The sequence below is a fragment of the Streptopelia decaocto genome (assembly GCF_964273445.1).
Source record: "Streptopelia decaocto genome assembly, chromosome: 1".
NCBI lineage: Eukaryota > Metazoa > Chordata > Aves > Columbiformes > Columbidae > Streptopelia > Streptopelia decaocto.
The window spans coordinates 211,534,813-211,562,229 of NC_138663.1; the positions used below are offsets into that span (position 1 = coordinate 211,534,813).

Sequence of the window (27,417 nt, forward strand, 5' to 3'; positions counted from 1 at the left end):
GACACCCGAGCACACTGACAGCCCCTCCCACCCCCCGCCTGCTCTGGCCCCGCGTGTCCCGCCGTGTCTCGGTGCCCCCGAGCCCAGGACTCCATTTGCACGGGACCCGTGTGGCCAGGGGGGGCGGGCAGGGCCAGGGGCCGCAAGGACACAGCGGTGCTCCCGGTGCCCGCCCCCCCGAGCCGAGCGGGGCGGAGCGGCAGGACTACACCTCCCGTGCTGCCCCGGCGGCGGGCGGCCCTCCCGGGCGGACGCTGCCGGCGGCTCCCGGCGCCGCCTTTGTCCGTGCGGGGCTGGCGGCGCGGCCCCGGCGCAGGTAGGGGCGGCGGGCGGCGGGCCCGCGGCACGGGGATGGGCGCTGCTGGCCCGCGGGGTCCCGGCGCTCCCCGGCCGCGGGCATCCCCCGCCGTGCGGCCCCGGGAGGGAACCCCGGCCCCGACGGCCTCTCCCGTGCTCTCCCCTCCGCCGGCCGCCCCCCAGCCCTGCCGGACCCCCCCGCACTCCCCTTAGGGCCCGGCTCCCCCCGGCGCTCCGGCCTTTCCCCGGCTCGCCCCGTGGCCCCCGTGCAACGCGGACACGCTGCTCCGTGTCCCAGCCGCCCGGGCCCCCTGGATCCGGCCCTGGCGGCCCCGGCGCTGGGAAGGGCTGGGCTGGGGCCGGGCCGGGTGCTCAGACCCCCGGGACACCCCGCGCATCTTCCTGCTGCCCTTGTGGGGCACCGGAGCAAGATTTGGGTACTCGGGAGCTTCCAATATCCCTTTTTCTCGTGGCTCTTTCTCGGCTTTGCCCCGAGCTGGCTGGGTCGGTGGATGACGCTCTTTGGTGCTTTTCCCAGTAGCTGTGGAGGCTCGGGGTGCAGGGAAGGCAGCTGTGGGCAGGTGAGTGAACTTGTGCCCCTGATTTCTCCATGAAAATATTGTTCTTGTGAGCAACATCTGTCCTGGCTGTGCTGGTGCGGCTGGTGACGGGACAGGCACCTCGTGTGGAATCCGGAGCATCCCGCCTCCCTCTTCCCGGATCAATACCTGCACGGGCCTCCATCTCCGCGCCGAGAGCAGCGACGCGCCGGGCTCCAGGCTGCTGCGGCAAGGTGGGGGTCAGGCACGGCCCCGGCTCTGGGGACACCACGGGCTGGGATTGCCATGGTGGGTGATCTGGCTTGTGGCATGGGTGTGGGACAGGGCACAGCTCCCACTGCTCTGGCGTGGTCCTTAATCTGGTGTGAGCAGGGGAAACCTGCCTGTAAGCCTGCCAGCCCTGCCCCTCTCCCGGCAGGTGGTCTGAGTGAGCCCCCTCTGCTGTGTGACCCAACTGTGCCAGAACTGCCCCTCTGCCCTCATCCTTCCCTTGCACAGGACGCTCTCCCAGCGCTGCCCTCAGGATGCCAGAGTCCCTGGTGCCAGCAGGGTCCTGCTCGGCAGTGGTGGGATTCTGGCAGAGGTGTTTAGCAACCATGCGGTGGGGTGTGCTGAGCCGGGTGTGCTTCTTGCTGCAGATGTCGGTGACGTTTGAGGACGTGGCGCTCTACTTCTCCCCTGAGGAGTGGGCAAAGCTGTCGGGCTGTCAGCGGCAGCTCTACCGGGAGGTGATGCTGGAGAACTACCAGATGGTCGCCTCGCTGGGTGAGGACTCTCTCTGGTGATGTTGGGCTGGGGTCGAGCCAGAATTCATCTCTTTAACTGAGCTGGAGACCTTGAAAGGGAAAATCCAGCTGGTCTCATTGCTGCCAGAATGGTTCCAACTGCAGGTTTTACCCTGCCAGGCAGCCTCCGGTGGAGAGCGGTCCTGGGAGAGAGGATGGGATGGAATGGCCTGTTTTAGTGTTAAGGGACCTGGGGGTCATCTAGTCTGTCTGTGTGACCACAAGCTGCATGTTGTGAAGGGTGTTGACCAATACCTCTCCAACAGGGACAGGCTTGGGGCATTGTTTACTTTTCCAGGCAGCCTGTTCCAGGGTTTGACCACCCCCTCAGTACAGAAATGCTTCCTCACATCCAGTCTAAACCTCCCAGGCGCAGCTTTGAGCTGTTCCCAGGTGTCCTGTGTGCAGGAGAGTGGCCGAGGTGACGGGGGCGAGGCGAGAGGAGGCTGTAGGTGCAGGGATGTGGGGGCTGAAGCCGCAGCCTGGCAGGGACAGGAGAGAGGAGCGGGGTGGGGGGGATGCTGGGGCTGTGGGTGCGGGGGCCGGTGCTGCTGTCCCGGCAGTGCGGGAGAGGGGGCTTCTCTCTGTGCCCCGGACAGGCTGGGCCAACGTCAAACCAGAGATCATCTGCAAGATGGAGCGAGAAGAGACACCGTGTGTGCCAGATGACCCTGGGGAGCGGCAGAGGCACCAGAGCCCTGTGCCAGGTGGGTACCAGGGGTATGGTAGGGGTTTGGGGGGCTCAACCCACACCATCCCCTTGCTCCAGGTGATCCATGTGCCTGAAAGGTTGTGAGGCTCGCAGGTTGTCCATGCCGCTCCCCTGTCCATGCCCATCCTGTCCCTGGCAGTGACCCTGTTCTCTCCTCCCCAGCAGCCGTCAGTTGTGGGACGCACTGGGAGACTGAGGGGATTCCTGAGAGGCTGACAGGAGGGTGCTGGAGACCTGGTGTTTTTTGAAGTGGCAGACTGGATGGTGAATAGTTTTCAGGGACCATATTTTAAGACAGAATTCTGAAATTCTCTTTGCTCCTGTCTCTGAGCAGTGACGTCCCTCCTGGAAGACCTGCCTAGCTGCCATCCCCAGGAAACCTGCCCAGCTCCAGGCAATAGGGGTCTTGCCTGGCTACAAGCCGTCACCTTCACCTGCCGGGGCACACACAGGACTACACGGGACCAGCGTGCTGGGACTGAGAACACCCAGCTCCCAGGGATGCCAAACTCGGGCAGGATGCGTCAGGGGGGCTTGGCGTTCAGGCAGCTGGGCGGGAGCCGGGGGGCCCAGTTAGGGAACCTCCACCTCCCAGAACAGAAACCCTTACAGAAGAGCCCTCCCAGGTGCTCCGAGTGCAACAAGAGATTCCAGAACCAGATGGCACTGGATGTCCACATATCAAGCCACATGCGTGAGCATCCCTTCCACTGCACTGACTGTGACAAGAGCTTCAGGGAGAAGAAGAGCCTCATCATCCACCAGCGCATCCACACTGGGGAGAAGCCCTTCACCTGCTCCAACTGTGGCAAAAGCTTCAGGCAGAAGAAGAGACTTATCATCCACCAGCGCATCCACACAGGGGAGAAGCCCTTCACCTGCACTGACTGTGGCAAGAGCTTTGTCCAAAGATCACACGTGCTGAGTCACCAGCGCATCCACACCGGGGAGAAGCCTTTTGCGTGCACCAGCTGCAGGAAGAGCTTCAGGAGGAAGTCGACCCTCATCAGTCACCAGCGCATCCACACTGGGGAGAAGCCCTTTCCCTGCGCTGACTGTGGCAAGAGCTTCAGGGAGAAGAGGAAGCTCATAATCCACGAGCGCATCCATACTGGGGAGAAGCCCTTCACCTGCACCGACTGTGGCAAGAGCTTTATTGAAAGGCAGACCCTGCTGAGTCACCAGCACATCCACACTGGGGAGAAACCCTTTGCTTGCGTTGACTGCAGCAAATGCTTCAGGAAGAAGTCAACCCTTGTCATCCACCAGCGTATCCACACTGGGGAGAAGCCCTTCAGCTGCACTGACTGTGGCAAGAGCTTCAAGGAGAAGAAGGGCCTCTTCATCCACCAGCAGATCCACACTGGGGAGAAGCCCTTTGTCTGTACGGACTGCGGCAAGAGCTTCAGGCAGAAGAAGAGCCTCTGCATCCACCAGCGCATCCACACTGGGGAGAAGCCCTTTGCCTGCACTGACTGTGGCAAGAGCTTTGTCTGCAGGGACAGCCTCCTGAGTCACCAGCGCATCCACAGTGAGGAGAAGCCCTTCACCTGCAGCGAGTGCGGTAAGAGCTTCAGGCAGAAGAAGACCCTCTGCATCCACCAGCGCATCCACACCGGTGAGAAGCCCTTCACCTGCACCGACTGTGGCAAGAGCTTTGTCCAGAGGCAGCACCTGCTGAGTCACCAGCGCATCCACACTGGGGAGAAGCCCTTCGCCTGCACCAACTGCAGCAAGAGCTTCAGGCAGAAGAAGAACCTCATCATCCACCAGCGCATCCACACCAGGGAGATGCCTTCGCTTGCAACCAATATGGCAAGAGCTTCAGGGAGAAGAAGCACCTGAAGAGACACCAGCAGGTGCACCAGAGCCTGGGCCTTGAGCCGACATATGTCCAGTGGGAGACGGGGTATCTGTCTGCAGTGGGGGGACGGCAGAGGCCAAGCCCTTCCAGTGCGGTGTCTGCGAGAAGCGGTTTTGGAAGGAGAGGCTCATGCTGGCTCACCAGCGCACCCACGGCACCCCCAGCCTGCAGCCGCCTCCGCAGCCCGGCACCCCCTGAATCTGCTGCTGAGGGGCCTGTGGGGCGCTGGGGCTGCTGTGGGGGTGGCTGTGGGGGTAGGTCCTGGTTTTGTTTGGGATAGAGTAAATTTTGTTCCAAGTAGTTAGTTTGGTGCTGCATTCTGGATTGAGAATGAGAAGAATGTTGCTAATACCCGGATGTTTTGAGTTGTTGCTGAGCAGTCAAGGAGTTTTCAGGTTCTGGTGCCCTGCCAGCTGGGAGGGGGCACAGCCGGGACAACTGAAACAAAGTGGCCAAAGGGCTGTTCCTTACCATATAGTATCATGCTCAGTATAGAAATGGGGGGGGAGTTGGCCGGGGCACTGTGGCTTGGGGATGGGCTGGGCATCAGTCAGCAGGTGGTGAGTGATTGTGTTGTGCATCACTTGTTTTGTATATTCTTACGTCATTATCATCATTGTCATTATTCCCTTCCCCTTGTTCTAAACTGTCTTCATTTCAACCCCCAAGTTTTACACACATCACTGGATGAGTGCAGTTTAAGTTTTGTATCAGTCATTTAGCTTAAAGAAATACAGTTTAGATAGAATTAATCACTTAAAATTATAAGCTTGTATGATTTTTTTTTTTTTTTAGTATACTGTCAGCTTTGCATTAGTTAGTAGGTAAATTTGCTGAAATCTAAAACTGTGTGTTGTAAAGTTCCACTCACATTCACTGAACTTGTGTCTACTGGAGCAAAACAAAGCAGCTACAAACCATCAACAGGCACAAAAAGCAGAAAGTCCCAGAGACCACTGCAACACGGCAGGATGGCAAAAGGCTGAACGGATGACGCTCCCAAACAGAACTCCCTGAAACGGAGCAGAACCAGAATGGGATTCAGTCCCTGTCCATCCCTGTCTGCTCCAACTCCATCCTGACTCTATTGCCAGCCATCAGATCCTTAAATATGAAGCATGACACAAATGGCATGGAATATTCTTATTGATCAGTCTGGATGTCAGTCAAGGTCTGTCCCATCTATGGCCCCCTTCCCAGCTGCCTCACAACTCACAAATAATAACCCTGCTAGCTACAAAAAAAAGAAGTTTCTAACTGCATGAAGAAAATTAACTCACTTTCAATCAAACCAGCATACCAAGCAAAAGAAAATATGGATATGACAGGGAGGAGGAGACAGGAGAGGAGGAAACCTAGTGAGCATCAGGATAGATTTGCAAGAAACACTCACCACCATGGATGGATCCAGTGCATTTTTTCTCTAGTAGGCGGGGTGGTGCATCTAGGAAGGCAGCTCGTTCATCACTCAAAAAATGACCACCCCTTATGTCCCTGAGTGGTACACACCTAATACCTGTCAGTGGTGGGGGTCTCTGTCTGGTCTTACAGATTTCTTTAAGGCATTTTTGAGCTATTCTGGGATGTCATTTCCCGGGCAGTGGCACGTACTGCCTGGTCCACACATCTGCGCATGTTCTCAGTCCCGGCACGCTGGTCCCGTGTGGTACTGCGTGTGCCTCGGCAGGGGAAGGTGATCGCTGGTAGCCAGGCAAGTCCCCTGTTGCCTGGAGCTGGGCAGGTTCTCTGTGACTTGTGGCCAAGCCAGTGTCCGGAAAATGATGTGGCTGTTCATGGCAGAGACATTCAGGAGCAAACAGGCTTTGAGACATTTAACTTAAAATATGGTACCTGACACCACCCTGTGGCTCAAAATTTGCTGCTTCTTTGTCCATGGTGGCAGGAAAGTAGCAAAAACAGGTAAGTATGGAAAAGATCTTAATTTTATACAGTTTGTATAACTGTGGATTAGGCTTAGCCTGGTATAACATCCCCCTGCAGTGAAGCATCTATAATTGGATATTTCAGTGATTTAAATAGGGAAGGAGTAGCAACAATATAACACCATATAACATATAAACCAGAATGCATTTAATCCACAGGGCACCTGGAAGCCCAGAGGAGGGTTCAACTTCCCAGCTCTTCCAGGGTTGGACAGGAACGCAGTCTAGCTTTAGTATTCCCATGGTGATTTGCTTAACAACTTGGCCATTGTCAATCTTTAAACAATTAGAATCATTTAGTTTACCTCAGACCCACTTTTCTTTGGCTTACAAGTAATCAAGAACCACGCAATGTTGGAAAATCCACAAATCCAATAATGGCCTTGCAGGGCGCAGGCACCATTTGAAGAGGGACTCCATTTACCTCCTTTGGGGCTGTCGTGATAGGTGGTTGACCGAGTTCCAAATGCTCCTCCCATTAGCCTTGTTTTTGTTGCTGCATGATTTTTTACCCCGTAGGTACAATTCCAGGCCCCAACTTGGTTACTCCACATGCAGCTGCATCCACGCCACCCCCAATCATCATTAGTTGTGACATTTGTGAAAGGCAAAACATGGTGAAGCGTTTTTTGTTTCCACTTGTATCATACCAGTAACTGAGATGGTGTAGAAGAATTTTTGAAAGAGCGAGCTCACCATCTGTATCAGAAGTTATCTATGAACAATCCCGCGCTTGACACGACCCAGACTCAGCAGCAGATCAAAGGTCATAGATAGTGAGGAACAAAGAAGCGACCTGAGCTGGTTAAATGTTATCTCTGCTGAGATGATAAGATAGTGAATGTCGCCAGCGTGCCGGACAATGCATGGACAACTGCGAATGACTTATCACCTTGGGGGGTGGGATGTGTGATTGCTTTGTGTTAACTGACCATATGTCTGTTGCTATGCCTGAGCCTGCTGTAGAGAATATAAAAACCGTGCTAGTAGTTTACTAAATTGACTTTGACCGCACCTCATATTGAGTCCGCGTCTCTGTCTGTCTCCGATTCGGTTGCGAGTGCTCAAAGGACTTCGTTGGAACCCCCTTTTGCGAGCTTTAACCAAGCTCGCTCTCCGCAAGATGGTGAGCTGGGAGTCTCCTGAGGTATTAAGGGCAAAGAGAATGGTCGCCCAAAGCAGCATCTGCGATCCTGCACTATACATCTGTGACAACCTTGAAGCATGCCCCCCATCCTAAGCAGAACAAAGGGCTATGTTATGCCTTAAACACCTGGTTTTTGTTACTTTGGGAAGAAAAGCTAGATGGCTGTGGAGGCAGACACCTCGTCTTATCTTTCCCAATGTTTTGTGATTGATACTTTGGACAGAAAAGATAGATGGCCCTAGAGGTAGATACCTTGTAATATATATAGGCAATTAACAGTGTTGCTGTGAAGGCCTCATGGCCTAATTGGGATGATAGAGATGAACCATTGGTCGGACGACCAGCTACAAGAAGAAACCACGAACCAACAGCTGCCCCTGATGGGCAAAACAACTCACTGCTGGTCAGTACTGTGAACTTTCTCCTAGTGTGGAGACCCCAGACCCATTTCCAGAAGAGCCTTCCTAATTAGCATGAAGAGCAAACGGAGGGAGGAACCACCCTCTCCTATCTCAGGTGTAAATGAACTAGGTTATAAGATGACCTCGTGTCTGACATGAGGTGGACCCAAATCTTTAATGCGTCCCCCCCACCTCCAAAGGATGCTGTGGGATCCATCGGCTTGTGGAGTGGTGATATCTTCCTGTGTCTCTCTCTCTCTGATATCTTAGTTTTCCTTCTCTCTCTCTCTTTTCCTTTTTGTTGAACATATAAAAGCAATATCATTGTAAGTTCTGCTGCTAACGTCTTGTTAAGCTTTGTATTATAGTTACCAATTGTTGCCAATCTACCATTTTAAAAGGGTGTTTCTGTCAATGTATTGATAAGTTTTGTGATATTATACTAATTGCTGTAATTTGTATTCCACCATGTGTTTTTTAGTAAATTCATAACTGAATTGGACCCCTGGAGTGATTGTCTGTCATTCACTTCATATTACCAGGCAGAAATACCCAGAGTTAACTCACACCTGATCTCACCTGGTGAGGCAGGGCGTGTGTCGTGTTCAGAGTTAACTCATCCCTCCTCCCATCAGTTGGGATGGGACAACATCCTAAAAATATTAACCAAAAAAAAAGGCTATGTACAGCTAAGCATGAAGTTTCAGAAAACATGGTGACAATATAACAATTGGGGCCTGCAAATAGAAACCATCACCATATAAAACAGACAGATGGGTTTTAAATATCCCTGTCCATCTTGTAGACCTTTTGTTATCAGGAGGTTGTGCCGGCCTCACCAGAGAAGGTTAAAGATTATGCAAGGGTGTAGATTTTATCCCCCTATTTTCTTCCACCATCCTAAGGTTCACCTTGTCTTCTGTTTTGGTTTGTTTTGTTTTTTTCCCACCCCGTCAGTATTTTGGCCCAGCCTCTCACCAAAACTTCCAGGTTGGGAGTGGGTGACCCGTCTGTCACCTCCTGATGTGCCACTTCAGGTATCAGAGGTACTGCCTTGATAGTGCTTTCTGGTTGTATGCCAATAGGTTGTAGAGATTCAGGTGATGTCATGGGGGAGTAATTTAGGGTTCTGCTTACTACAGAACGTTTAGATTTGGTGCAGGATATATTAGGCCCCGTTTTTTTTCTCTTACCCCAAATTCTAGGAAATATGTTAGGCATTAGAGTGTATGCTCATCTAGTAAGAGAAAAACAATCAATTGATACTTCCCTTACTGGTGGAGGGACTCAAAAGCGGGTAAAACAGCAATGGCCACCAGAACAAAGTATACAGCATTATGGGCCAGCCGCTTGGAGCCTGAATGAATGGATCAGTGGTGCTCAAGAACCTATTGATAACTTAAACCATATCACCTGCTAACAAGAGGCCCTAGAAATTCTTAGCAAAGAGACCACCCATGGTCTTGATCTGTTCGCACATCAAGCCACAAGAGGCAAACAGCAATTTTCCAGGACTGCATGGTTCTTGATTACTTGATAGCCAAAGAAAAGTGGGTCTGTGGTAAACTAAATTATTCTAATTGTTATTTAAAGATTGATGACAATGGCCAAGTTGTTAAGCAAATCACCATGGGAATACGAAAGCTAGACCATGTTCCTGTCCAACCCTGGAAGAGTTGGGAAGTCGAACCCTCCTCTGGGCTTCCAGGTGCCCTGTGGATTAAATGCATTCTGTTTTATAAGTTCTGTGGTGTTATATTGTTGTTACTCCTTCCATATTTAATTCACTGAAACATGCAATTTATAGATGCCTCACCGCAGGGTGATGTTATATTAGGCTGAGCCTGAATCCACAGTCATGCAGACTGTATAAAATTAAGATCTTTTCCATACTTACCTGTTTTCGCTACTTTCCTGCCACAATGGACGAAGAAGCAAAAAACTTTGAGCCACGGGGTGGTATCAGGGACTACTTTTTAAATTAAATGTCTCAAAGTCTGTTTGCTCCTGAATGTCTCTGCCATGAACAGATACATCATTTTCTGGACACCTGCATGGCTGAAGTCACAGGGAACCTGCCCAGCTCCAGGCAATAGAGGACTTGCCTGGCTACAAGTGATCACCTTCACCTGCCGAGGCACACACAGTACTACACGGGACCAGTGTGCCAGGACTGAGAGCATGCACAGATGTGTGGACCAGGCAGTATATGCCCAGGAAACAACATTCCAAAATAGCTCCAAAATGCCTTATAAAAGACTGTATGACCACACAGTAGTGCTTGCGAACTGGAGACCCCCACCACTGACAGGTATTACGTGTGTACCCCTCAGGGATGTAAGGGGCGGTTATTTTGTGAGTGATGAACGAGCTGCCTTCCTGAGACGCACCGCCCCACCTAGTAGAGAGAAAACACCGCTGGATCCATCCATGGTGGTGAGTGTCTCTTGCAAATCTATCCTCACTGCTTGCTAGTGAAATAAATAACTTACGCTTTTTCTATAGATAACTTTTAATCCAATTCCTTGTATTCCTTAAACACGTGTTCATTAGAGCATAAGCAAAACAGCGCTGGGTGCGCGGGGGATTCGCTCCGCCCAACACGCACACTTTTAACAATAAGAAGTGTGCTTAAATACAGTATGGTATGACATATTCATAATGACCCCAGAAATGCCTATACATATTCATGACCTTTCCCGCTTTTTATTAAAATGAGTCTCAGATAACCATTTACATATTCCCCTCCTTCACCCTTGCCTGTTGCGTCTGCGCAGTGTCACTTGGTGAATTTGAGGAAGGGTCTTTAGGGGTCTTTGGATGAAGGCTCCTTCAGCTTGGTCACAGTGGACTTTTTACCTTAGGCTCATTAGGAGGACCTGGCTGGAACCCAAGCTGCCAAACCGACTGGAACCAGACTGGCGCCCCTTTTTTGCTGTAAATCTTGGCTATCTTGTCTCCTCAAGGTTGCAGCTGGTGCTGTAAAACTTCTTATCTCGGCATTTAATGAAGTCCTGCTTTTTTTAGCACAATTAGTTACATACAGCTCTAAATTAGATATTAATTATGTGGTTTAAAATGTTAGCTTGTTAGTAGGCGCTTATTATATAGTTGCTTAACCCTTAAAATGTTAGTTCCCTCTATCAATATAACTTTCTAAACAAGTTTCATAACTTTTTTACATAGAACTTAACCACTTTTCCCTTTTCCAAGTTCAGAGTCCATGCCTCATTTGGTTATACCTGTAAACATTAAACATCTTAGCATGAATCACAACTGCATTTTTCACAACTCCCCCTTTTTCTTTTTATCCTATTGATTCGTGCTTTGGCCTCAATGTTAGCCAGCACCTGCCTAGCGGTGGCTAGGTCCAGTTTGGTGTTATCTTTTAAAATCATCAATTTATGCCCTGTTCATTTCAGGATCTGTAGGCATAGTTGATATTTGCATGCCTTGGACTACTGAATGTATTAACCGAATAAAGCACGGGATCATACATGGTACAAACAGTAAACCCAGAAATGCGCATAATATCATGAACCCTATTTTCTTCCACCATGCTCCCCCAAATAAGTTATCCCACCAATGGCTAGTAAGTATAGAATTCCATTTCTGTACTGGTACATGTGCAGCTCATTTTATCTCCTCTGCTATTTTCATTATAGCTTCCCCATTATCATCTATTTCCAAACAACACTCAGAAGTATTCCATTTCCCACAGACGCCCCCCCTCTTCAGCTAAAAGATAATCTAAGGCTACCCGATTTTGGTACACTGCAGCCCTGGTCTGAGACAATTGTCTTGCTATAAGATTCAGTGCCTCAGCTGTCCGGTTGCTTATTATTTAAACCACTGCTTGCAACCGGATAATTCGGTTTAGCATATATATTGGGGTACGGTATCCCCAGCTTCCATCTTGGGCCCAGGTGGCTGGATCATAGTATTCAATTATCCTTTTCGCAGGCCATTCATCATCTTTCCAAGTTTGCGTTCCTCCTATGCGGACATTTATTAAACCCCTCTTCTCTCTGTTTAAAGTTTCGTACAGAGGTTTCCCCAGATGACTCCCTTTTTCCTTTGGTAAAAGGAAAAATGCTGGTTGAATTATCCCTATTGTACAGGACCCTCTCCACCTAGGCATTAACTCATTATAAGCTCTATTCCCACATGTCCAATATAATCCATCAGGGGCTTTCCATGGTTCGTTTATATCAGTAGAGCCACGATTCTGCCAATATCTCCTTAAATCCCCAATTTCCTCAAAGGGGTTTGCTTTGCTTTGATTCTTCCAGCATATCATTTCATTTCCCAGGCTACAGTTTCGAGACCAATATCCATTAGGTGGACCTGGCCACCAAGTGGGAGGAATAGAAGTATTTGATGAATTTGCCCGCAACACTAACTTACAAGGGGTTTGTCCAACGTATTCAGTAAAATCTCATTTACCATCATCCCTTGATATGCATATCTGCCCTATTATTAAGTGACTTAATACCCATCCTTCGGGTCTTTTTTCTCGAGTTACGTGAGTTCTGTTCCATACCAGTAATCCTTCTGGGCTTACACTCTCTCCTCTCCAAGGCCACTGTTCTGCCATTTGAGACCCCCCACATATCCGGCATGATGTGACATTTAATTCCCAGGCTATCTTTTCCATAAGGTCTGTAAACAGGTTTTTCCCTACTGTTGGTAATTGTAATCCCTTGTCTTTTTGCCTTATTTCTTCATACCAATCACTGCTTTTCTGTACCACTTTCTGTTTCTCTCGCCTTCTTTTCAATTCCTGAGTAGCACTCTTAACTAACTCCTCCTTATACTGGTCTTGCACTCCCCCTCCATCTGAATAGCCCCACATACCAGTTTGTGAAAAACAGATACTCTGTTCTCCCCTAGGGCAGGAGACAGAGCCTACACCGAGTCCACCTTTCCCTAGATTAGTTGCTACCCATAACTTCTGCCCTTGGATTTCACATTTTTCCAATTTTGTTCTATCATAACATCCAGAATTAACATGAGTGTGACGACTGAGAACATATTGTGTCAGTTGTCCTATTCTCACGCGCTCATAGCACTTGGTACAGGGATTGGCCAGGCTAGGTTGGGAACAATAAGTCTCCACTCCTAGCAAGAGGATCAGGTCCAGGTTTCTACATCCTCTGCCTCTCTGGCCTACCAGGTTGCAGCTGGCAGCCGAGTTCATCATCTTCTTGCAGCAAGGGTAGTGTCCCCGCCTTTCCTATTTTTGCCGTGAGGTGATGACTTTTTATCGTATTCCAAACTCTTGGCCTTCACTTCCCAGGAGCAACAGGACAACACGAAATTTGATTTCTCTTTTTACACTCTATTCTTCCTATCACTGGTGGACTCTCTAAATTCCCATACACCCCTTTAGTAAATACCTCCCATCATTCTTCACTATTCTTTTTGTATTCTTCCAGTGACTGTTAGAATTCTCAACCTAGCTTTGGTTTCCTTATCTTCTATTCTTAAATGCCTATTACACAATCCTGTTGGTAATTTCCCTTCATGGATATGCTTATACCACAGTTCATTACAACCTAAACATCAAATACAGATAAGAGAATTACATATACAACTTAGTTCAACATGCTTAACTATTAAAACATTCTGATTTTCATTTATACTGGACATTCATATGAACAATACTGATAGTAGTTACATCACCGATCCTGTGTTAATTTCAATTTCAATTCCCCCAGTTCTTGAGTTGCTTTCCAGGTTCTTTCTTCCATCAGTGGTCCTTTAACTTGAGAGACATGTGTTCATCCTTTCTCTGCCATCCAAACAGCTGTTTCTGTAGTTAACAAAACAAGAAAAGGCCCCTCCCATCATGGGGTTGGAGTTTCTTCTTTCCAGGTTTTAATTAGTGTTGCCCCCATATCTACCAAAAATTCCACTTGTTTTGTTCTTTTGGGTTTCTTCTTACCAATGCGGTAAGCACCACCCAGGCTGGTCACCCAGAAGGACTAAAAAGGTGATTGTGAAAAATATAGTTTTCCAGGTTGCACCCGGGTTACCCTCCATGGTGTTTCACAGGCTTTCTTCAATCTAGAATGATGAAGCCAGGCATTTTTTTCTTTAATATTGGTAGCAGTGAAGGATATGAGGAGGTCTTGAAATGGACCTTCCTATTATGGTTCCAAAGTTTTCTGCAAAAGACTTCACATACGCATAAATAAAATGTGGCCCTCTATCAGAGGATATAACAGCTGGAACTCCAAACCTTGGTGTTATTTCATGTATCAATGTTCTAGTCACCTCCTAAACTTTTGCTGTCCTGGTAGGGAATGCTTCTGGCCAACCTGAAAAAGTATCAGTTAATACCAACAAACCATACAACAGGCAAAGGCTTACGAAACTGCAACACATTCAAAAAGACACCCACAAAGAAAAAAAAGCTAGTACTAAAAGGCATCTTGCAGTCTGTTCTGCAAGTTTTTCTGTGATTCATTTGTTATCAGCTAATTCTCTCTCCGCTTGCTGAAGTTCAAACCATTCTGCTTGTAAATCTGTCTACAGTGATTTAATGATCTATTGCTCAGTTTGTTTGTCTTTCGGGGCAGCTAGCAATGCTGCTTCCAAAACAGCAGAAATCTCAAATCTGCTTTCTTTTGCCAAGTCCCTTATTTGCTCAGTTACAATATCTGGAGACGACCAATGTCCAAAAGCCCACCTAAGACCCTCAGGACTCTGGCAAGCCTTATAATCTTTCAGCAAACTCAATATCAGGGAGCAGTCCAGGCCTGGCTTGACCCAGGATGCCATGACCCACTGCCGGAGAACACAGCACAGACCGATCCGTCCTCCTTTAGAGCCTCTGGCTCCTATCCCCCCACCCCAAACCGCTTCTCACAGAATATCCCACTTCTGACACCAAATAAACTGTCCCGTCCCAACAGATGGGATGAGGGATGAGTTAATGCTCTGTTTCTCCTTATCTTTTGGAGTTTTTCTAGTTTCTTTTCTTATATCTCCCCAGGATTTTGTTACAAACTGGGGGTCCACTCCTTGAGTCCATTTATCCTTTGCTTTTTCCTTGGGTGAACTTCTCTTCATCCCAGAATTCTAGCATGATCCCCCCACAAAGGGACTGTTGGGGGGTCCAAAACTCTAACATGACCCCCCCACACACCAAGGGACTGTCGGGGGGGGGTACCTCCGGCAGGTCGCTCCCCTTCGACCTCTTGTGGGAACCTCAAACCCATGAAACCTGGCTCACAACGTGGGGATCGAACCCACTACAACTAGCTTACAACGTGGGAATTGAACCCACTACCTTACAACGTGGGAATTGAACCCACTACCTTACAACGTGGGGCTCAAACCCACAACAGAGAGAGTGCTTCACTCACTGTGTCCCTTCAGTGGCCAAACCCCTCGCGGGGTGTTGGAACCGCAGTTAGAAGGACTCCGCACTCCCTTCACAACCAGATTACGTCTCAAACAACACCAGTCACACAATCACATTACCCGACCTGATGGTACTTAGTGTCCATTTTTCCCATCAGGACCTACCCGACCCAGCGGTACTTACGGTCCACTTTTCCCGTCGGGACCTTCGTGCACTCTGGATTACAGGTAAACTGCAGCATTCAGGGGGAGTGACCTCAATTCTTCTCAATTCTTTTGCTTATGCTTTAATTTTGAATAACGTTGGTAACTCTCCGCACACCCAAGTCCAAGGGCCACTATTAAAGTGGGGCGCCTCCCTTGAACCTGAGGTAACACAGAGCTATCCAAGGTTATCACGTCGGGGTCACCAATTGAAATAAATAACTTACGCTTTTTCTATGGATAAACAACATTTAATCCAATTCCTTGTATTCCTTAAACATGTGTTCATTAGAGCATAAGCAAAACAGCGCTGGGTGCGCGGGGGATTCACTCCGCCCAACACGCACACTCTTAACAATAAGAAGTGTGCTTAAATACAGTATGGTATTACATATTCATAATGACCCCAGAAACGCCTATACATATTCATGACCTTTCCCGCTTTTTATTAAAATGAGTCTCAGATAACCATTTCCATATTCCCCTCCTTGACCCGCCCCTGTTGCGCCTGCGCAGTGTCACTTGGTGAATTTGAGGAAGGGTCTTTGGGGGTCTTTGGATGAAGCTCCTTCAGCTTCGTCACAGTGGACTTTTTACCTTAGGCTCATTAGGAGGAACTGGCTGGAATCCAATCTACCAAACCGACTGAAACCAGATTGGCGCCCCTTTTTTGCTGTAAATCTTGGTTATCTTGTCTCCTCAAGGTTGCAGCTGGTGCTGTAAAACTTCTTATCTCGGCATTTAATGAAGTCCTGCTTTTTTTAGCACAATTAGTTACATACAGCTCTAAACTAGATATTAATTATGTGGTTTAAAATGTTAGCTTGTTAGTAGGCCCTTATTATATAGTTGCTTAACCCTTAAAATACTAGTTCCCTCTATCAATATAACTTCCTAAACAAGTTTCATAACTTTTTACATAGAACTTAACCACCTTTCTGTTTTCCAGGTTCAAAGTCCGTGCCTCATTTGGTTATACCTGTAAACATGAAACATCTTAGCACGATTCACAACTGCATTTTTCACACCAGGTTTCCTCCTTTCCCATCTCCTTCTCCCCGTCCTGTCGCTATTTTCTTACCGTAATATACAGACATCCATTTACAGAAGTATTTTATAAAGTTCCTTAATTAAGTGGCACTTGACCTCATTTGTGTCTTAATCTCACTCTGGGTATAATTAACAAATTCTTCCAGCTCAGGACTTCCCTGACCAGACCGTAACAGGATTACATGAGTTTATGGCCAAAGATTATATGTGCTCACTGTATGCGGGAATAGCAGATCAGCAAGGAGGCTGGTTAATTGTAAATACACTCAAGCGGCTGCAGCTGTGGTGTAGAAAAAGCACATTCATCACACTAATTGTTCTACTGACCTTGTATGCTTGACAAGTAGAACCTCTCTGTTAGATAACGTAGGTCTGTGAGACACCCTAAGGCACCTTATCAGAGTGCCTGAGATTCCTGCTTTGCTGTGAGAAAGAGCACGAGGCTGTGCCTGCTTGAATCCTTGACATCTCGGCAAGCGCAGGCAGCCCAGTGATCTTCTCCCAGGCCTGAACATGGTAGCCAGCATGGTCATTACATGCATTTGGCTTGAGAACGAGAAGATAGCAACTGTGGACTGAGTTACAGTTCTTAATTGCTGTTGTCTGAGAGCCAAGGACTCTGAGCTCTGTGCCCACAGGTGCGAGGCAGCTGGGAAGGGGGTATAGATGGGACAGACCTTGACTGACACCCAGACTGACCAATAAGAATATTCCATGCCATGAGCGTCATGCTTCAGATTTAAGGAAAGTTGCAATCTGACGGCTGGCAGCGCAGTCACGATGTATTTGCGGCAGAATTGGGCCGGACAGGGATGGAGATCCATTCTGGTTCTGCTCCATGTCGGGGGAGTTCTGTTTGGGAGCGTCATCAGTTCAGCCTTTTGCCATCCTGCCGTGTTGCAGTGGCCTCTGGGCCTTTCAGCCTTTTGTGCCTGTTGATGGTTTGTAGCTGCTTTGTTTTGCTCCAATAGACAGAAGTCCAGTGAATATGAACAGAACTTTACAAGACACAGTTTAAGATTTCAGCAAATTTATCTACTAAGTAATCCAAAGTGGACAGTATACTGAAAATCACTAAATCTTATAGTTCTAAGTGACTCATTCTATTTAAAATGTATTTTTTTAAGCTAAATGACTGATACAAATCTTACATTGGGCTAATCCAGTGATCTCTGTAAAACTCATGGGTTGAGATAAAGACTATTTAATAGAAGAGGAAAGGAATAAAGACAATGATGATGATGTAAGAATAAACAAAACAAGGGCTGCACAACACAATCACTCACCACCTGCTGACTGATGTTCAGCCGGTCCCTGAGCCGCGGTCCCCCCTACAAACTCCCCCCCGTTTCTATTCTGATCATGACGTCAGATGGTAAGGAACAGCCCCTTGGCCACTTTGTTTCAGTTGTCCCGGCTGTGCCCCCTCCCAGCTGGCAGGGCACCAGAACCTGAAAACTCCTTGACTGCTCAGCAACAACTCAAAATGTCCACACCAGCCCCCAGCACCCCACGGGCCCCTCAGCAGCAGATTCAGGGGGTGCCGGGCTGCGGAGGCGGCTGCAGGCTGGGGGTGCCGTGGGTGCGCTGGTGAGCCAGCATGAGCCGCTCCTTCCAAAACCGCTTCTCGCAGACACCGCACTGGAAGGGCTTGGCCTCTGCCGGCCCCCCTGCTGGGGATGGACCCCCCATCTCCTGCTGGACACCCTCCGGGACAACCCCCGGGCCCTGGTGAACACACCGGTGTCTCTTCAGGTGCTTTTTATACCTAAAGCTTTTGCCACATTCCGCGCAGGTGAAGGGCATCTCCCCAGTGTGGATGCGCTGGTGAGTGATGAGGTTCACCTTCTGCCTGAAGCTTTTGCCACAGTCAGTGCAGGTGAAGGGCTTCTCGTCGGTGTGGATGCGCTGGTGGGTGATGAGGTTGTTCTTCTCGCTATAGCTCCTGCCACAGTCGGTGCAGGTGAAGGGCTTCTCCCCGGTGTGGGTGCGCTGGTGAGTGATGAGGTTAGCCTTCTGCCTAAAGCTTTTTCCACAGTCCTTGCAGGTGAAGGGCTTCTCCCCGGTGTGGATGCGCTGGTGGATGATGAGGTTCTCCTTCTGCCTGAAGCTCTTGCCACAGTCAGTGCAGGTGCAGGGCTTTTCGCCAGTGTGGATGCGCTGGTGAAGCAACATCTTGTCCCTGCAGACAAAACTCTTGCCACAGTCAGTGCAGCTGAAGGGCTTCTCCCCAGTGTGGATGCGCTGGTGTTTGATGAGGGTCTTCTTCTGCCTGAAGCTCTGACCACAGTCCTTGCAGCTGAAGGGCTTCTCCCCGGTGTGGATGAGCTGGTGGCCGGTGAGGGTCCACTTCTCCCTAAAGCTCTTGCCACAGTCCGTGCAGGTGAAGGGCTTCTCCCCAGTGTGGACGTGCTGGTGGATGATGAGGGTACCCTTCTCCCTAAAGCTCTTGCCACATGTGGTGCAGGTGAAGGGCTTCTCCCCGGTGTGGATGCGCTGGTGGGTGATGAGGGTCGACTTCTCTTTGAAGCTCTTGCCGCAGTCACCACAGGCAAAGGGCTTCTCATCGCTGTGCACGTGCTGGTGCTTCAGCAGGTTCTGCCTGCAGATGAAGCTCTTGCCACAGACAGTGCAGTGGAAGGGACGCTCACGCATGTGGCTCCGCACATGGACATCCAGTGCAGACTGGCTCTGGAAGCTCTTGTTGCACTCGGAGCATGTCAGATGGCTCTTCTCCAATGGCTGGGGTTCTGGGAGGGAGGAAGGACGGGGGAGCCCCAATCGGACCCCCTGGCTCCCACCTGGCTGTCCGTAGGCTGAGCCCCCCTGACACCTCACGTCAGGGTTTGGCATCCCCGGGAGCAGGGCGGTGGGTTCTGGCAGCCCCTCAGGAACCCGCTCGGTCTCCCTCTGCGTCCCAGGGCTGACGGCTGCTGGGGAGGAGAGACCACGGTCAGTGACAGGATGGTCAGGTGGGACCCCTCCCCATGGGGAGCAGCACGGGTACCCTGCCAGCCCCACACTCTTCCTGGTGGATGGAGAACCTGCAGTAAGAGGACAGTGCAACCTGAACCCCCCACCAGCCCCATGACCCCCCAAATACCCACCTGGCACAGGGCTCTGGTGCCTCTGCCGCTTCCTGGGAGGCTCTGGCACACACGGTGTCTCTTCTCGCTCCATCTTGCAGATGATCTCTGGTTTGACGGTGGCCCAGCCTGTCCGGGGCACAGAGAGAAGCCCCCTCTCCCGCACTGCCGGGACAGCAGCACCGGCCCCCGCACCCACAGCCCCAGCATCCCCCCCACCCCGCTCCTCTCTCCTGTCCCTGCCAGCCTGCGGCTTCAGCCCCCACATCCCTGCACCTACAGCCTCCTCTCGCCTCGCCCCCGTCACCTCGGCCACTCTCCTGCACACAGGACACCTGGGAACAGCTAAAGGCTGCATCAGGGAGTTTTAGACAGGGCTTGAATAAGCATTTCTGTACCAAGAGGGTGCTCAAACCCTGGAACAGGCTTGCTGGAGAGGCAGTTGATGCCCCAAGCCTGTCCCTGTTTGAGAGACACTTGGACAACGCCCGTAACAACACGCTGCAATTTGTGCTCAGGTAGTTGGACTAGATGGATATTGAAGGTCCATTCCAACTGAAATAGGCTGTTCCCATCCCATCCCATCCCATCCCATCCCATCCCATCCCATCCCATCCCATCCCATCCCATCCCATCCCATTCTCTCTCCCAGGAACACTCTCCAAAGGCTGCAATTGCAAGTGTTACGTCAGCGCTTCGGCAGCCCATTCAGGGGCTCCAGCTCAGTTAAAGATGTGAATTCCAGCATGATCCCAGCCCAACATCACCAGAGAGAGTCCTCACCCAGCGAGGCGACCATCTCGTAGTTCTCCAGCATCACCTCCCGGTAGAGCTGCCGCTGACAGCCCGACAGCTTTGCCCACTCCCGGGGGGAGAAGTAGAGCGCCACGTCCTCAAACGTCACCGACATCTGCAGCAAGAAGCACACCCGGCTCAGCACACTCCACCGCATGGTTGCTAAACACCTCTGCTGAAATCCTGCTGCTACTGAGCAGGGCCCCGCTGGCACTGGGGGCTCTGGCAACCTGTAGGCAGTGCTGGGAATGCTCAGAGCATCCTGTGCGAGGGATGGGTGAGGGAAGGGGGGCGGTGTTGGCACAGCCAGGTTGCACAGCAGAGCCACCGGGGCATGGGCAGCTCTCTCAGGAGGTCCCTGGCAGGGGGAACACCCCACCAGCTGTGCCAGCAGAGGGGCAGGGCTGGCAGGCTTAGAGGCAGGTTTCCCCTGCTCGTGACAGATCAGGGACCCACGCCAGAGCAGTGGGGACTGTGCCCTGTCCCCCATCCATCCCACATGCCAGATCACCCACCAGGACCGGGCACAGCACCGTGACACAAGGGCTGGCCCGAGGCCTGGCAGCAGGCACGCTCCTGCCTGCCCCTGCCCGTGGTGCGGCTCAGCGGGCAGGAACGGGAGCACCCTGCACCGCACCGGGGCTCAAAACACTTCTCTCCTGCATTGCCCCACACCGACCAGATCCACAGACCAGCAGGTCCCACGGGTGTTTTGCTGATAATGCTGCATCACCGCACCAATCACAGAAATTCCAGCCTGTGGTGTCCCCAGAGCCGGGGCCGTGCCTGACCCCCACCTTGGCGCAGCAGCCTGGAGCCCGGCGCGTCGCTGCTCTCGGCGCGGAGATGGAGGCCCGTGCAGGTATTGATCCGGGAAGAGGGAGGCGGGATGCTCTGGATTCCATTTGAGATCCTGTCCCGTCACCAGCCGCACCAGCACAGCCAGGACAGATGGTCCCTGCAAGCACAACATTTTCATGAAAAATCAGGGGCACAAGTTCACTCACCTGCCCACAGCTGCCTTCCCTGCACCCCGAGCCTCCACAGCTACTGGGAAAAGGACCAAAGAGCGTCATGCACCGACCCAGCCAGCTCGGGGCAAAGTCGAGACAGAGCCACGAGAAAAAGGGATATTGGAAGCTCCCGAGTACCCAAATCTTGCTCCGGTGCCCCACAAGGGCAGCAGGAAGATGTGCGGGGTGTCCCGGGGGTCTGAGCACCCGGCCCGGCCCCAGCCCAGCCCTTCCCAGCGCCGGGGCCGCCAGGGCCGGATCCAGGGGGGCCCGGGCGGCTGGGACACGGAGCAGCGTGTCCGCGTTGCACGGGGGCCACGGGGCGAGCCGGGGAAAGGCCGGAGCGCCGGGGGGAGCCGGGCCCTAAGGGGAGTGCGGGGGGGTCCGGCAGGGCTGGGGGGCGGCCGGCGGAGGGGAGAGCACGGGAGAGGCCGTCGGGGCCGGGGACCCGTCCCGGGGCCGCCCGGCGGTGGATGCCCGCGGCCGGGGAGCCCCGGGACCCCGCGGGCCAGCAGCGCCCATCCCCGTGCCGCGGGCCCGCCGCCCGCCGCCCCTACCTGCGCCGGGGCCGCGCCGCCAGCCCCGCACGGACAAAGGCGGCGCCGGGAGCCGCCGGCAGCGTCCGCCCGGGAGGGCCGCCCGCCGCCGGGGCAGCACGGGAGGTGTAGTCCTGCCGCTCCGCCCCGCTCGGCTCGGGGGGGCGGGCACCGGGAGCACCGCTGTGTCCTTGCGGCCCCTGGCCCTGCCCGCCCCCCCTGGCCACACGGGTCCCCTGCAAATGGAGTCCTGGGCTCGGGGCACCGAGACACGGCGGGACACGCGGGGGGTGTTATAGACGATCACGATAAATAGCACTCACTCGTCGGAATAAATTGCTTAGAATTTATTGCGGCAAGCAGGCAAAACAGCGCTGGGCGGCCGGGGAGTCTGCGCTCCACCACGGCGCGCTTTCCAGTAGCAGCAAGCTTGGTTAAATGTGGTAAAGGATTACGTATTCATGGTTATTCCAGGAACGCCTATACATATTCATAACTTTTTCCTCGAAAAGGCCATTCTTATTCAAATAAGTTCCAAGGAATCATATCTATAGTCTTCACCTTTGGCTCTTTCCTGTTGCGCCTGCGCAGTGTCTCTGGGTGGTCGCGGGCGGGGGTCTTTTGGATGAAGGCTGCAGTCCACCTAGTCGTGCACTTCTTGTCTTTGGCCTAGCACGCTGGGTTTGGCAAAGACTCCAACAGCTTGAGCTGGTTTTCCTCCCGCTTTGTGCTGAAGACCCCGTTATCTCATTCACACAAGGATGCAACTGGGCCCTTATCGCTGTCAGTCTCTTACTGAATGTTCTGCAGGGTACACTAAATTAGGCTTTTACAGGTATCTGTGAAACAAGTTTTTTACAAAGACTACACACGGGTTGCATTGTTTAGTGACAGCATCTACTAATATGATGTTATATGCTCAGGTTTCATAGCCACTGATAACATATCCATTTAGACCGGTGTGATTAACAAATATATCGTTAAGTCTATTACAGGGGGCAGAGCAGGCGGGGGCAGGCGGGTGCTGAGGTGTCACTGCTCTGCTGGGTCGGGTCCGCAGGGGATGTGTCACAGGGAGTGACTTAGGGCGCTGCTTTCGCAGAGCGCTCTTGAGATCACTGTTATGGCTTAACCCAAGCTGGCAATACAACCACATAACCGCTCACTCCCTCCCTCCCCTTCCCCTCTAATAGGGGAGAACATAGAAAGGGAAGGGAGAAACTTGGATTGAGATAAGCACAGTTTTATAAAATAACAAAATACTAACACACTACTACTAAATATATATAAAAAATAGAAATAAAATATACTCAATGCAATTCCTCATGAACACGCTGAGCAGCCAGTCCCAAGAAATAGAACCAGGTCCCAAAGCCAATCCCAGAGAGAGAAAAGAGAGGAAAAAGGCGGAAAGGCTCAGAGGCTTCTGCAAAACAGCAGAAGGCCGGACTAAACGTCCTGCACCGAACTTGCCCACTGTCCCGTCCAACAGACGGGATGAGGGATGAGTTCACTCTGCACACGATACGCGCCCTGACTCAACAGGTGAGATCAGGGGTGAATTAACTCTGGGTGACTCTGTGCGGTAATAAAGCGAATGACAGACAGTCACTCCAGGGGTCCAATTCGATTATGAATTTACTAAAAGTACGTGGCGGAATACAAATTACAGCGATTAGAGACTTGGCAAAAGTATGTTATAATATCACAAAACTTGAAAATACATTGACAGCAAAAACCCTTCTAAAAATGGTGGATTGACAACAATGGTAACTATAATGCAAAACTTAACAAGGCGTTAGCAGCAGAACTTACAATGATAGTGCTTTTATATGTTTAAGAACAAGAACGAGAGAGAAGGAAAACTAAGATATCAGAGAGAGAAAGAGTGTCCTGGTTTTGTTAAAAACAAGACCAGTTCTCTTTTAATGATTTTTCCTTTCAGCTAAGTGCCTTCTAAGTGCCTGCTTGTTTTTCTCAGACACTGTGCTTGGTGCTGGTATCACCAAGGTCAAAGCAATGGAATGCTGAAGAAGCCTCATGTTTAGTTTTATTGCTATGAGAGCCAAGAATTCCACACATCCACTGCTGGAGTGACGCCAACTCCATATCGAGCATTCGAGAATGGTTTTGTGTATTTTGAATATATTTTCTTTGTATTAGTAGCATTAGTAAAACCGTTTAAAACCTTCCAACTTGAAGTCTCTCTTCCTTCCACCTCATCTTATCATCTTTCTGATCTAAAGGAGAGGGTGGAGGGAGGGTAAAGGGGGTAACAGAGAGCGTCTGCCATGGTTTATTGTTCTCTTGCCTTGAACCTCGACAGAGAGAGAGAGAGAGAAAGATATCACCACTCCACAGTTACACTGGTCCTGTGACGACCTCTGGAGGCAGGGGAAGTGTTGAAGATTTACACGCTGCCAACTCATATTATGCGTGAGGTCATTTTATAACCCAGTTCACTTACATGTGAGATAGGAGACGGCGGTTCATCTCCTCCCTCTGTTTGCTAGTTAGGAAGAGTCTTCTGGAAAAGAATCTGGGGTCTTCAAACTAGGGGGAAGTTCACAGTACTGACCAGAAGTGAGTTGTTTTGCTCCTCACGGGCAGCTGTTGGTTCGTGGTTTCTTCTGGTAGCTGGTTGTCCAACCGATGGTTCATCTCTATCATCCCAATTAGGCCACGAGACCTTTCACAGCAACACTGTTATTTGTCTCTATCTTACAAGGTGTCTGCCTCCGTGGCCATAAAACCTTGGGAAAGTAAAGACGAGGTGTCATCTATCTTTTCCTCCCAAAGTAATAAAACCCAGATGTTTAAGGCACAACATAGCCCTTTGTTCTGCTAAGGATGGGGGGAGCGCCTCAAGGTTGTCACACCCAGCTCTGACAAAAAGAGTGAAAAAACAAGAGTGAGAAACACCCGAGGAAAGAGAGAAATCTGGAATGTCCCAACTCTGCTTAAATATGAAGCATGAGGCTAATGGGACGGAATACTCCTATTGATCAGTCTGGATGTCAGTCAGGCTCTGCCCCATCCATGTCCCCCTTCCTCGATGCCTCACACCTGTGGGCTGAGCGCTCAGAATGTCCTTGGCTCTCAGACCACAGCAATTAAAACCATTAACCCTGTGCTGGGGTGTTATCTGTTGTTCTCAAACTAATTCCAAATAATGACGGTGCTAGCTATGAAAAAGAAAGGTTTCTAACCACATGAAGAAAATTAACCCATTTTCAGTTAGACCAGCACAATCACTTAACAGAGTTCGATGGCAAGGTTCACTCTAGCACTTCCTGCATGGGGGAAATATGCCAAGGAGAATCGTGTGAGAGTTGTTTTAGAGTGATTTATACAGGGACAGAAGATGCAAAAGGGTAGAGGGAGGCCCTCCCATTGGGTCACCAGATTCAGAATGGAACCCCTTGCTCTCTAAACTCCTTCTCAGAGGAGTCCGGGTGCAGCTGGATCCAAACTTAGACCCAGACATGATCAACAGTTCATCTCCAACAGACATGGAGGGTATAGGGAAAACAGGGAAGGGATCATATGAGTTTATGGCCAAAGGATTATATTGATAGTCCATAGTGTCTTTGTGTTGGCCTTGAAGATAAGAATTTGAGTTATTCTCTCACTTTTCTCAAAAAGTTCTTTCACTGTCTTGCCCCATATGGTGACGTCATCCATGTATTGGAAGTTTTACGGAGCTTTACCTTGTTCCATCCATGGCAGATGGCAGGGATGTGTTTCCACCCCTGGGGCAAGCAATTCCAAGTGTACTGGATGCCCCTCCAGGTGAAAGCAAGCTGTGGCCTGCACTCCACTGCCAAAGGAATTGAGAAAAATGCATTGGCAATGTCAACTGTCGCATGCCACCTGGTTGCCTTTGACTCCAGTTCATACTGCAGCTCCAGCATGTCCGGCACGGCAGCAATTAGTGGCAACATGACTTCATTCAGGCTATGATACTCTACTGCTAGTCTCCACTCTCCACTGGACTTCTGCACTGGCCATATGGGACTGTTAAAGGTGAGTGAGCCTTACTGATCACTCCTTGGCTCTCCAGTTGACAACTCAACTTATGGATGGGAATGACAGAGCCTCGATTGGTGCAATATTGCCACCACTGCACTGTTGTGGTAGCAATCTGCACATGCTGGTCTTTGGCCCTCAGTGATCCTACCACAGAAGGGTTCTACGAGAGACCAGGCAAGGTGGACGGCTGTTTAATGTCCTCTGTCTCCACAGCTGCTATGCCAAAATACCACCGGTGCCCTTTTCTGCCCTTAGAATACCCTCTGCCAAGCTAGTCTATGCCAAGGATACACAGAGCGTCTGGGGCAGTCGCAAAGGGGTGTCAGCCCCACCTCTGTGCTTGGGAAGATCGTGGGACAGATCCTCCTATAAGCTGTGCTGAGACACATGGAGGACAGGGAGGTGATTTGAAACAGACAGCATGGCTTCACCAAGGGCAAGTCCTGCCTGAGCAACATAGTGGCCTGCTATGATGGAGTAACCACATCGATGGACAAAGGAAGGGCTATGGATGTCATCTATCTGGAGTTCTGTAAGACCTTTGACTTGGTCCCCAACAACATCCTTCTCTCTAAATTGGAGAGGTATGGATTTGATGGATGGATTGCTTGGTGGATGAGGAACTGGCTGGATGGTCTCACGCAGAGAGCAGCGGTCAATGGCACAATGTATGGACGGACACCGGTGACAAGTGGTGTCCCTCAGTGGTTCATAATGGGACCAATACTATTTAACATCTTCATCAATGGCATAAACAATGGGATCGAGTGTGTCCTTGTCGTGGTTGAGACGGACAAACAACATAGACCAAGTTCTTCCAGGATTAAAGTTTTAGATGCCATTTATTGCCACAAGTGCATTTTTATACAGTTTTACCAATTCATGTGTCTCTTCACTATTGGTTACAACTTACAGTAGTCACATCTCATTGGCTGTTTTTGCTATTATCAGTGTTACTCTTTTACTCCCTTCTCTCTCACGGGTACATCCTTACCCTCTCCGGATACTCCTTTACTCCCATCTTTCTCATGGTGGGCCTTAATAACTTCAAGGCTAATTTCTGTTCCCATGCTCTCCGTCAGGGAATCCAAGGACCCACCGTAATCCCACACACACCCTCAGCAAGTTTGCGGATGACACCAAGCTGAGTGGTGCAGGTGACAAACCTGAGATCCCCTGAGGGACGGGATCCATCCAGAGGGACCTGGACAAGCTCGAGAAGTGGGTCCATGCAAAGCTCATGAGGTTCAACAAGGCCAAGTGCAAGGTCCTGCACCTGGGTTGGTGCAACCTCCACTATCAGTCCAGCCTGGGGGATGAAGGGATGGAGAGCAGCCCCCAGGAGAAGGACTCAGGCGTGCTGGGGGTGAAAGATTGGCCATGATCCGGCAACGGGCGCTTGCAGCCCAGAAATCCACCCGTGTCCTGGGCTGCATCCCCAGCAGCGTGAGCAGCAGGTGCAGGGAGGGGATTCTGCCCCTCTGCTCCGCTCTGGTGAGACCCCCCTGCAGTGCTGGTCCAGCTCTGGGTCCTCAGCACAGGACACACATGGACCTGCTGGAGAGGGGCCAGAGGAGCCCCAGGAATGATGTGAGGCTGGAACAGCTCTGGTGCAGGACAG

General features: G+C 50.8%; 2 protein-coding genes across 4 annotated transcripts; one reads left to right on the top strand and one right to left on the bottom strand.

The window, feature by feature from the left end:
- The first annotated feature begins 438 nt into the window (after positions 1-438).
- On the top strand, positions 439-7,180 carry LOC309435395 (uncharacterized protein). The gene is made up of 4 exons (XM_082043581.1): positions 439-1,090; positions 1,496-1,622; positions 2,242-2,349; positions 2,689-7,180. Exons 2-4 carry the CDS (start codon positions 1,496-1,498, stop codon positions 4,197-4,199), a joined length of 1,746 nt encoding a protein of 581 aa, XP_081899707.1. The 5' UTR covers positions 439-1,090; the 3' UTR covers positions 4,200-7,180.
- A 10,167-nt stretch (positions 7,181-17,347) lies between these two features.
- Positions 17,348-21,646, bottom strand: LOC309435394 (uncharacterized protein). Of its 3 annotated transcripts, none has more exons than XM_082043580.1 (4): positions 21,013-21,646; positions 20,204-20,330; positions 19,442-19,549; positions 17,348-19,267 (listed from the first exon to the last, which is right to left on the bottom strand). In XM_082043580.1, the coding sequence occupies exons 1-4, from the start codon at positions 21,289-21,291 to the stop codon at positions 17,868-17,870; spliced, it is 1,914 nt and encodes a 637-aa protein (XP_081899706.1). In that variant the 5' UTR covers positions 21,292-21,646; the 3' UTR covers positions 17,348-17,867. The 3 variants fall into 3 exon arrangements, with proteins under 3 accessions (XP_081899706.1, XP_081899705.1, XP_081899704.1); XM_082043579.1 differs by having other exon boundaries at positions 17,348-19,264; positions 20,895-21,646; XM_082043578.1 differs by having other exon boundaries at positions 20,895-21,646.
- Between the last annotated feature and the right edge of the window lie 5,771 nt (positions 21,647-27,417).

Bases quoted from the DNA above. Each gene is read 5' to 3' on its own strand.
- LOC309435394 (XM_082043578.1), bottom strand. From the start codon at position 21,194: ATGAAAATGTTGTGCTTGCAGGGACCATCTGTCCTGGCTGTGCTGGTG. The intron at 20,331-20,894 runs GTCGGTGTGGGG...TTCTTGCTGCAG, and splicing joins CCTGCTGGTCTGTGGATCTG to ATGTCGGTGACGTTTGAGGA. The intron at 19,268-19,441 runs GTGGGTATTTGG...TCTCCTCCCCAG, and splicing joins GCACCAGAGCCCTGTGCCAG to CAGCCGTCAGCCCTGGGACG.
- LOC309435395 (XM_082043581.1), top strand. From the start codon at position 1,496: ATGTCGGTGACGTTTGAGGACGTGGCGCTCTACTTCTCCCCTGAGGAG. The intron at 1,623-2,241 runs GTGAGGACTCTC...TGCCCCGGACAG, and splicing joins CCAGATGGTCGCCTCGCTGG to GCTGGGCCAACGTCAAACCA. The intron at 2,350-2,688 runs GTGGGTACCAGG...GTCTCTGAGCAG, and splicing joins GCACCAGAGCCCTGTGCCAG to TGACGTCCCTCCTGGAAGAC.